Below are 11,262 nucleotides of genomic sequence, written 5' to 3'. Positions count from 1 at the left end.
AGTGAGCATCGAAAATGAAATATCAAAGAAAGCAGGTCCAGACAAGGGGTAAACAAGCTAACAGCACACAATTCAATTACAAAATGTTGCATAGAACGTGGCATCAATTCAAATGCAATGAATTTCAAATGCCCTGTAAGAGAATTTGAACAGCATGTCACAAAATTGGCAATATTCCAACTCATCTATGATTGATTAAAATCAAATCAAAAGGGTTTCATGTTTATCTCTCAAATAATATCAATACTCGAAATATGATAAGAAATGGATTTAAATTGATATTTGAAATGCCTTAGCTTCGCAAAAAATATTCACAAAATTGAAAGAATTCCAGCACAAATTCATCATCCTAAGTGGATTCAAGTGATTACCCATTTAAGTAGTCTAATATGCTTCCCAAAAGGCCGTTTACCTGTCCAGGGTAAATCAATTTTGAGCAGTCTATGGAAATGTGCCAGTTTCGAGGCATATTTGCCTGAGTCGAGGGTCAGCCAGCGAGATGGGGCATAGGGCATGTGGCATGTGGCAGAGGAAGGCTGAACACAAAAGCCATTTACCAAAATCAATAGATTTATTTTGGACCGCAGGCTAGAAGGGCATGAATGAGAGAATCGTAGGCCAAACAACTAGCAATGGTCAGGACGCAAATTGGGTTTTAGCAGCTCAAAGATACTTTTTGTATAACAAGTAAATGCAGTCTCTCTTTCTTTTTCTTTTTCTTTTTCTCGTTCTCGTTTTCTCTCCATCTCTCTCTGTCTCTCTCTCGCTGTAAGCTGGCAACTTGAATTGGTCAAATTGTTGAGCGCTTTGTGGCCGTCAGTCTATATGCAAATATGTGTGCTCAAAGGCTTAACAATTTTTAATAACTGTTCCCAATGATGGACAAAGCCCAATGCTCAACTCAACTCATCGTCTCGTCTCCGTCTGTGTCTCCTTCTCCGTTCCTGTCTCTGAGCCTTTCCACGTGCCAAACACCACCAGTGGATTATCGCCGTTCGCCGTTCGCCGTTCGTTGTTTGCCGTTCTTTGAGTGCCAGCAGCAGATGGTTGGCCTTAAACATCATTATCCGGCTAAATGTCTTTAAATAGCCCACATTCATATCAATTGGCCAACTGGCGCCTGCCGTTCGTCTGCCACTCTCGCAGCTCTCTGCTCTCGGCCCACCCGCGGGGCCAGTCTTGCTTGCTTGCCTGTTTGCCTGCTTGCCTGCCTGCCCGCCTGGCTGGCTGGCTGCCCGGCCAGGCAGACGCATTCATCCTTCTCCTGTGACACCCTGTCGCCTTCAATTAAACGCAAATTATTCTGGCTGGTGCCCAGCATGCGGCACCTGTCTCCCAAGCTGTGAGTGATCAATCCAACTTATGTCTGATACAGCAGCCTTACCAGCAGCGGCTGGCTGCTCCACTTCAAATTAAGCGACTCGCTGCTCGGGCGCCTGCTGACATTTGAAATTGATTATGGGTCATGTCCAGCGGCAGCAGCGCAGCACCAGCTTCCTTATACAGTAGCCCAAACGTCAAGCAGCCAACTCAAATAATGTTACATCATCAAAAGGATTAGCAAACGCACACATTGACTTAATACTTGCTCATTATCCGCTAGATCCATTAAAAATGGGTAATAAGGGCATAATGAAGTTATGTAAAGGTATGCAACACGAACAATGAACCATTTACATTTACAGCTCCATAAAGTATATATGCTTGATGGAGATAAACTGGTTACTCCATATTGCCATGACCATGGCTGTCTGTCTATCTGTTCGTCTTTCTAGCTGTTTGTCTGCCTCTCTGTCGGTCTGCCTGTGTCTGTCTCTGCGAACAGAGACTGTAAAAACATAAATTCTCGTATATAACGCGCAGATCATGCATATATATATTTTATTTTTAATTTCTCCCGTTAAATAAAAACACAATTTTAAGGCGTAGCTCTCCAATTGATAGATAATATTCCCCAACTTATTGTTGATCAACTGTGCGTGCTTTATTTTTTATTATTTTACTCTACCTGTACCGACTATAAGAAATGAGAGCACTTCCACATCTGCTCACATTTGGGTCTGCAAATCTTTTTAATGGAATAATACATTTAATAGTTGGATTCAGGGTGTCTCGCAGTTGTGTTAACTCCACTTTAGCATGTTTACTGTAAGTTCTTAGCAAGTTTATACTATGGTGTGCATTTTTCTATAATCTAAAACTCAGTTAAAAGCCAATCGAACAAGAATTTAACTTCCAACCATAGTCAGTATAAAGTTGTAATATATATATATTAAACTTGATATATAAGGTATGTGAAATACCATTTTGTTTAGCAGTCAATCGTTGTATTATGATATGGCCATTAATCCAAGTGCACTTTCCATTTCCCTTAAGCCCTTTCTTCGATCCTCTATCGTATTATTAAATGTATGCCATTTCATATTCCCAATCATCTTCCACATGGAAATATATTCCGCTTTGAATTCAATTCATATGCATTCCATTGTCTTTTGATACTTTTAATTGTGCACTAAAATATGCCACAGAGTCTCCAGCAGCCGAAGTCAAGAGCTATGCAAATGTTGCAAGTTAAGGTTCAAGTGTGCGACTGGTTGCAATCATGAGTGCCTGCCACCCTTCGGCTCCTCCCCTGTTTCTAGCCACAACAAACACAATGCGGATTCGGTAGGCAGCGAAGAAATGCAAGCAAAGCAAAGGAAAGGCAAGGAAAGGAAAGAGGCACAAAAGAAGCAGAGACGCCACCAAATCCGATTCGCTTTTCGATTTCAACTGGCGACTACGACGACTACAAGAGACAACTTCATTGTCGGAATTTTTTAGCATTTGCCAGACGAAGTCTGAGCCGCCGCCGACAAGGCGCTGAACCTGGTCGGGGATGTCGACATGGCTTCAACAATTTTGTAATTACTTTCGAGCCGCATGCAAATGCAGTTGCCAGTTGTGATAGTTGGTAGCTGGTAGCTGGGAGTGTGGGGGCATCTGGAATTTTATAATTAATCGACAACGGTTTCAAGACGAGACTTTATTCTTCACAGCCAAGCATCCCTGACATCAATGAATTCATCCCGCTCCTCCGCATAGTCACTGGACTCTGCTTCCTCCTGGTCGTGGCGTGCATAGTGATTGAACACCATGTCCCGATGTCCCATTGACGATGGCATCACCTTGCCACTCTCACAGCCATGCCGGTCCTCATACGTGATCTCGCCCATTCCCCCCATTCCATGACTGTGACTCTGACCGTGACCATGCCCGCCACCGTAACCGTGACTCTGACTATGTCCGCCATGTCCCATTCCGCTCCCGCCTTCGCCTGAGAAGCCTACCAGCTTATAAATAGTTTGCTTGACACCACCGCCACTGCTGCCAGAGCCGTGGAGCACCTTGTAGACGGTGTGGGTGTGATGATGGGTCTTCATCTTGACGGGCACGTGGATGACAAGTCGGCGACTGGAGATGCGACGCGCTTGCAGCATTGTTGCCATCAGCAACAGCAAAGCAAACACATTGCTCGCCTTCCCCGGCTGCGCGGAGAGCTGTGCGAGAAACATAGAGAGACAGAGATTAGAATAGGCCCAGATTTGACATTGAAATAATGAGTTATTTATAGATAATCCATTTACATTCAGAACGAAATTGTCCCAAAAAATTAGAAAGTTTATTCTTGTTTTTAGATATAATTTGTAAGAAGAAGAAAACACTTTTCTTAATATTAGAAAGTCATCTTAAAAGTAGAAATGCAAACCCTGATTCTTAGATGATCCTTTCCCAAGTCTCATGAGAGGCTATTTTAAAGTTTGAAAGCAACAACTTGGAAATTGGAAATATTCCTTTGAAATTTTAGATAATTGTACTCTAAAATTTAAAAAAACACCCGCTTTAGAAAGATACTTTCTGAATAACTCTTGGTGTCAAAAGCATGGCGAATTTCTAAAATTCAAATAGTGTTTTTCTTTGACATTTAAAAAGTATGTTGTTAATAGATAATCCATTTTGTCAGTGTTTGTCACTTATCACACAGCTAACAGGAAATCCCTTCAGATTTGTATAAGTAGTGTCTATATATTTATATATTTATATTTAGTTTTCCGCTGATTGACTTTAAACACATTTTACTTCATTCATTTAGTGCTCATTCACTTCACTCAGTAGCCTATTCACTTGGCACTCACTTGTGACATTTTCTGGTGCTTTTTTTATTATATATTTTTTATTAATTGATGTTTAATCCTTGATTTAATGCTGCCGCTTGTGGCACGTTCGCTTTTCACACTGTTTCAGCGGGCTGGCTGCTCGGGTGCTTTTATATATCGGCTGTGGTTTGGGGCAGGTTCAGTGCACTGTGCTGCAGTATGCGGCATGTGGCGCTGTTTAAATTACTATTTGTGAGTGCCGATTGCATTTGCAGCAGCGGCACCTGCAGCTTCCAATGCTTTGCATGCTTGCCACATTTGCATTGGGAGTCGCGACGCCGCGTTACGTGTGTTTAATTATGATTAAGTTGCTGTTGCCGCGCTTGTTCAAACTTCGGCGGGGTGCATGGCCACAGGGGAAGTAGGGGGCGTGGCTGTTGCTATTACTGCTCACTCGTGCGCCTCCAACAAGTGGCAACAATTTGCAGCAGAGCTGCTCGCTGCACGCCCTTGCCACAAATGCAAAACGGAAGCAGTCTCCACCAGGCGCTATCCCAAGGCCCATAAACAAATGCTAATCACTCAAGCAAACCAACTAATCCAATCCGATAGCAAATGATATCTCACATGGAATCCTCCTCCCCCATCCCACCACACTCCCCTCGATAATTGTTAACGCGATAATTATGGCAATAATTGCGCGAAATGCGGAAGCGACACAGTTTCACATTTTTAATCATTATTATAACTATGATTATGAATAATCACGTATGACGGCATATGTCTTTGACTTATATCACTATCATCAATGCTTACACACAAGACTGGTCTTAATGGCTTCATTTCTGAAGCGTTTATTAAGTTGAATAATAATAATAATAATCCAAGAGCAAACTCATCTATTAAGATTGGCTTGACTTATGTAAAATTTGTTCAACAAAATACGAATGTAGACTCTGAGATGGGCTGTTGACCACGATACTTTATATTTCAAGTGGTCAACAATGATTTCTCCTGCCTTTAACATAGTTTTAGCCAAATTCATTAAACCCTTTTTACCCTTGGATGGTTAAGGGTAGGAAAAGTTGTGTCTCTTGAACATTACAGGACAAATTTATGGCAGCTTGCAATTAAATGACGTAGAATAGAAATGTCTTATTTGGTTAATTTCTAGTCGTATCATGACTCTGCCCCATAATATATATATTTATGTATATATATGTATGTATTAGACGCTTCCAAACACAAAAAGTCTCATTAAATCAGCTAAGGCACATTCACATGCGCTGTTTTTATGTGCATTTAATAACTTGGCCTGGCTGTGCAACCATAAAAGTGAGCACACACACACACACACACACGCACACTATTACATATATTCTCATACATATCCTTTTACACAAAATCCCAGCTAATGAAACGTGGCCGCCCTTCGAAAGTTCTTCTTTTTTTCGGGGCCAGATAAACTGCAGCACTTGGCGATAAGTAAACTTGAAATGCGCTCTCTTCTGAATGTGCCCCATGAATTCTATAACTTTATGGCAATGAGCCACTCTAATTGTCGAAAGTGGGGGAGTGGGGGAGGGTCCTTGTGCCTGCCTCAATGCCAAAAATGTTTTGCCGGGGCGTAGTTATAATTTTGATCAACTTTTATGTCCATCTGTGAGGGAGGGGGCAGATGAGGCGTGATACGAAGGTGAATGCTGCATGTGGCAGCTAACAGCTGCACGAGTTGTGAGTTTGTTGTTGTTTGCCTGTTGTTGTTGATGTTGTTGTTGCTGCTTTTGTGCCTAGTCATAAACTGCATGCGAAATTGCCAAAAAGCACACACAGCTAGGATGCCAGGCAGGCGAAAAGTTGCTCATTTACGGCGACGCGAAGTATTCGCCGAGAGAGGGGGAAGGAAGGGAGGGGTGCGATGCGGGTTGCCAATAAAACGAGGCGCTGACAAGCCACACCAGCAGAGCAGCTAGAAGTCCCCCACAAAAAGCTCCCTAACCCGGCCGTAAATCGTTGAGCTGCGCTGGTTTTTACTAGCCACCCAAACTTGGGCTCTATTTCCAACTAAAACTTCCGCAACTGCCACGCCCCTCCCCCCTCAGGCGCCACCGCCTCTTAAGTAAAGTCGTAAATTCGAGGAAATTACAACACGAGAATCCCACGCGGAGCAAGGACAGCAAGGACTCTAAATTAAATAAAAATGCCGGACTTGGGCTTCAGCTTTGTGGGTGGGGGCTGGGTCAAAAGTTTCAACACCTGTTGGCCAGTTAACAGGGGGCGGGGCGGGGCACAAAGGCAATCAAGTTGGCGTTAATTAAAGCTATAACACAAGCATCCACAAGACTGTGCAACCAGGTGGCCCGGTCGCTCCAATGGATTAGGAGACGTGCGCAGATTTGTGGGTGGGTTTGGAGGAACAACTTTTTGCCCTGCGCTTCAGATTTATGCCAAACTAAAGCACTTGATGGCATAGTAGTTGGCATTTAATGGCTCCATTATTGGAGTTTCGCAAACTGCCGTAACAAATGCGATACGCTCCACACTCCACACTCCACGTTGCATGCCCCACCAAGCTACACGACAGGCTGAAGATGACTGGCAAATGGGCACAAAGTGGCAAGCTAACTGGTCCATAAGTTGCAAGGAATGGAAACAATTGCATTTGAAATTATTATTGTAAGCTTTGGCCTGATGTTTGTAGTGCATTGAAAGAAAAAATATATATATATATATTCTTGATCAGCAATTTAATTCCGATCTAGAAAGTTATGTGGTCTTTGGCCTTTATTTTTGTTAATTTATTATCATAAACTAAAACCGGAAATGGAGCCGAGTTTGACCGACTGAAATTCCAAATTGCGTTGCTATTTACAGTAATCGCAGTCATATAGATTATTATATAGCATGTTTATATAAGAAGCGATTACTGGCAATAAAAAACGCTTACGCTGAAAGACGTTATTTGCATGAGTAGCGTTATAAATATTATTCCAAGTGATTTTTTAACCCAGCCCAAGTATTGTTGGCAAAAACCTCAGACCTCAGAACTCAGACTTACTCGCATTATACCCAGAAGCTACAACAGTTTTATCATGTTTCTCATCTCGGCTAGAGACTTTAGCATTTCGCAAGTCTTGAAAAGTTCGCAACGCTGCCTGCAGTCAGAAATTGTTTGTGCACATCAGTTGGCCATCAAAGCCACCTGCGTTTTTGGCCTGGCCCACATGGCCCACCCAACAGAGAGTTAGCCAACCAGCAATAACAACAACAACAACAACCAGGCTGGTCTCTATGGAATAATCTTGAAAGCGTGCCGTGAATTCTGTCTTAAAGTACTTTTTTTTTTGTTTTTCTTTTCTTTTTTTTCATTTTTTTTTTGTGGCCTGAAGGTGCGCAGGCAATAAATTTCGATTACATAATTTGTAAATTGTTATAACCCGGTGAAATTACCATGAAATCTTTCACAAAAGCATTACAAAATCTGCCACTTGACGCATCTCGAAGGCGGCAACCAGTTTCAGCCCCTCCTCCACCTTTTCTGCTCTGGGCCTGCTTCATAAAGTTTTATGGTGTTTGACTGTTGCTTCTAACAACAATGCGCGTTTGGTTTCGCCGAGTTAGCCATGAAGAGGAGGCATCAGAAAAAAAGAAGAAGAAAAGAAGAAGAAAAAAGAATCTCTGCACTTCCTACTTGGGTGGGCTGAAAGTTTTAGGGGGCGTGGCTCACGTTACGCATCGTTGCCATAGATGATTTTTGTTTTTTGTGCTTGCAATAATGCGCCGATTAGGTTTTATTCCAAGGCATTTCAGATTCAAATTTCAAATTCGAAATTCCACTCCTAATTATCGATGGCACGCCCCGATTGGCAAATTGAAAGACACAAAACCAGAGCCCAGCTGCTGCTCCTGCTGTCCTTGTGTCCTTGTGTTATCTAGCGCCTTTTATCATTGGCACTTGGTTTGGCGTGGCCCGGTCTCGCCTCTCGCCCATAAATCAACAGCCAATTACAATAAAAATTTATCATGCACAATAAAAAATGCGTCCATGAAGACGCTGAAATAATTTACATGGCGCATTTTTCACATTTTTCTCAGATCGTTTGGAATTGGAATTTATAACAATGTCCCCAAAGGGAGTTCTTCTTCTTCTTCTTTTCTTTTTTTTGGTTTACATTTTTGTGTTTGCTATCCACCAACAATGAAATTTTAATAAAGCACGCGGCGTATCAAAGCTTAAGGACAATGAATGGCATTTGAATTGTCCTATGGAGGGACTGGTGGTTGTGCAGGGCATGTGGAGGGTATAGCTTAGCTCTGATAGATATTTTTAAACACGTCACGAACACAAAATAAAATATTAATCTAGCTTTGTTATCTGTGCAACAAAAATCTTGTTCAAAAGAAAAAATTTCAAAACATTTACTGTTGCACTCAAAAAATAAAAATAAAAAAAAAGCTGGCTAAAGGTTGCTCAGAAAGTAAATTTATAAATTTAATAATTGTGGCTTTCTAAAACAAGTATTTTCATTATTTAATTTCAGCTTGGATATCTCTAAAGTGTAGAAAAATAATATGTATCAACAACTTTTGAGTTCTTTTATTACATTTCACGGCAAACCTTTTTGCTGAGTGTAGAGTAAAGGCTGCCTTGGATTTGTTGCACGCATGGCATCCAGTTGGCGCATGTTGAACCACACTTGAGGACATATTTGCTGAAGTGCACTCCTCGCACCCTCATCGCCCCCCGCACTGCACACAGCAGCTGCTCAAGCAGGCAACTCATCAGCTTAGTGGGCAGCAAATCAAATGCGTTTGCATCGCATTTCCGTTTCCGTTGTTGAGCTAGGTTCGGTTTTTCTTTTTTATTTTTTTAATTTGGGCACTTCTCCAGCTTGGCATATTTCAATTTGCATGCCGCTCGCAGGACGCGTTGCCTTCTGCTTTGATGTTGATGCTGCGCCTGCCTCTGCCCTAGTATCTACTGGTGCCACTGCCACTGCCACTGCCTCTGCCTCCCTATTGCTGTTCTTTCTTTGATTTCAGTTCGCAGTTTTTCATTGGAATGTTTTGCTTTTCGTCTTTGTGCGCCATCTCGCTCTGTCTCCCTTGCTGGTTATCTGCTCTTTGGATTTCTTCTGAAGAGACATACAGTTCCATGTCCTTTGACGCTTATCGTGTGCCCCATGGCTCTGGGCCTTTTGTCTACTTCTGCTCCTGCTCCTGCTCCTGTCTGCTGTCTGCTGTTAGCCACCTCCCTTTGGCAGCCTCATTTGTCTTTTGTTAACTTGATTTTGGTCTGCCTGCCTCCTTGGCCAGCAATCGACCATATGTACACGGAGTGGCAAGGAGTGGGGCCAAGTGGTGCCTAGCCGAGTGGAGTCCTCCAAGTTGGTCATTGAGCTTTAAATACGCACTTGCCAGCTCGCAACTCTCGTCTTCTACTTGTGCTCCCCTTGTGATCCCCTCTAACATTTTGCATTTGGCGGTTTTTGGCCAACAAAAGGCAAAGACAGTTTCTGTTTGACATCAGGGCCATTATGGCCGTGGAGTGGTTTCAACTTTAAGCAGGCTCTTTAATGAACTACACCTAAAATGTTTGCCTTTATCAAAACTATTATGAATTTATAAATTTAACTGATTTAGTAATCAAATATATTCTGTTCTGGTTTATGACCTTGTCGCAAATTAAAGCGTTTAACTTGTGGCATAAATTTTATGGTCTTAACTGGCCCATTAGCTTAATTAATACCGTTAATTTTATTAAATAATGACAGCTCTCCTTAACTTAACGTAACTTAACTTAACTTAACGCCTGGCACATTAATTTTGAAAAATTCTCTCGTAAAATTCATTTGGGGGGAAAACTCGCCGACTAACTTTCTAGGCAGAGGCGAGTTAGCCACGCTAAGGGCCAGCAAAGAAACCTTTAACCCACAACATTTAAATTTATTAACGTCATAAAATCATAATTTTTGTTTGCTTGTTGGCCAACACACAAATGGGCCCATAAATATTTAAAAGCGCTTAAAACAACACACGCACCAAACGAACCAAGCCAAACGAAATGCCACACAAGGCAACGTTTAAATTTTATTTTTATTGCCATGGCCAGTAAGCCGCATGGTCTATCTACCTGGCTATATCCCAACCCACCCCTCTTAAAGTTAGTAAGCTGGTTAGCAGCTTCCTTAACGCCGGGTCTTCAAATCAAGACAATAAAAATGCAAATTGATTTTCGATCGCATTGGGGAAATCGCACCTATTCCAAAACTGTGATATAATGTCTGTCTCTTGGCCACCCAAAACGCAGCAGCAGCAGCAGCACATTAAAAGCGCATAAAAATTGGCTTAAGCCGCTCCAGCTCCTCCCCTTCCCTCCTCCCTGGTGGTTGCTGTGGTAACATGATGCGTGCTAATTGAAAAGCTAAAAAACTGAAATTTGTGTAAATTATTTTGTGCATAAATTTGCACATTTGATGGCGCTCTGCGACTGTTGATGGAGGCTTGTTAGTGTGTGTTGGGGCGGGGGAGGGGATTATGCTTGTCTTGACCAAGTTGGTTGTTGGCTCATGTCAACAAGGATTTTGTGGCAGGGCCACCTATTCACAATCTCACGCAGTCTGACAAACTGACAAACAAGCAACTTTATGTTGGCTTTTATTGGACGTAGTCTTATTTTTATGGCCATTAAAGTTTTTTTTTTTATTTGTTTTTTTGATGTGACTTGCCAGCATTTTAATTTACTCAGCGGGCAACAGATGCGAGAGGGAGACAGACAGACAGAGAGAGAGAGAGAGAGGGGAGCTATAGAAAGGGAGAGCATCTCTTATTTAATCTCAAGTATTTCAGATTGATATTGTATTAGATAGCGCTCTGTTGACCGTTACGCTTTTAGCAATTTTACAGTTGTTTGGCCTACAGCATTAAAACGGCTTTAACACTCAGCTGGAATCTGGAGGGGTGAGGAGGGGAGGGGCTGCTGGTGTTGCCTGTCCATGTCCAGTTGACGTTGTTTGCCATGTTTAGTTGCAATTAAAATGCTTTTATCTTATTAGCGCGAGGGAATCTCGCAATTGTTGTTGGCCAAGTTAAGTTCAATTGGGACAGCTCAACTCGAGTTGAGTTC

The 11,262-nt window shown here is 42.2% G+C and overlaps 1 protein-coding gene across 1 annotated transcript; it reads right to left on the bottom strand.

The window, feature by feature from the left end:
- Positions 1 to 3,032: 3,032 nt before the first annotated feature.
- Positions 3,033 to 3,554, bottom strand: LOC6556669 (zinc transporter SLC39A7). The gene has a single exon (XM_032743101.1). The coding sequence runs from the start codon at positions 3,552 to 3,554 to the stop codon at positions 3,033 to 3,035; it is 522 nt and encodes a 173-aa protein (XP_032598992.1).
- Between the last annotated feature and the right edge of the window lie 7,708 nt (positions 3,555 to 11,262).

The sequence above is a fragment of the Drosophila grimshawi genome, unplaced genomic scaffold (genome assembly GCF_018153295.1).
Source record: "Drosophila grimshawi isolate 15287-2541.00 unplaced genomic scaffold, ASM1815329v1 contig_44, whole genome shotgun sequence".
NCBI lineage: Eukaryota > Metazoa > Arthropoda > Insecta > Diptera > Drosophilidae > Drosophila > Drosophila grimshawi.
This window is presented reverse-complemented; position numbering and strand designations above follow the sequence as displayed.

Bases quoted from the DNA above. Each gene is read 5' to 3' on its own strand.
- LOC6556669 (XM_032743101.1), bottom strand. From the start codon at position 3,554: ATGTTTCTCGCACAGCTCTCCGCGCAGCCGGGGAAGGCGAGCAATGTG.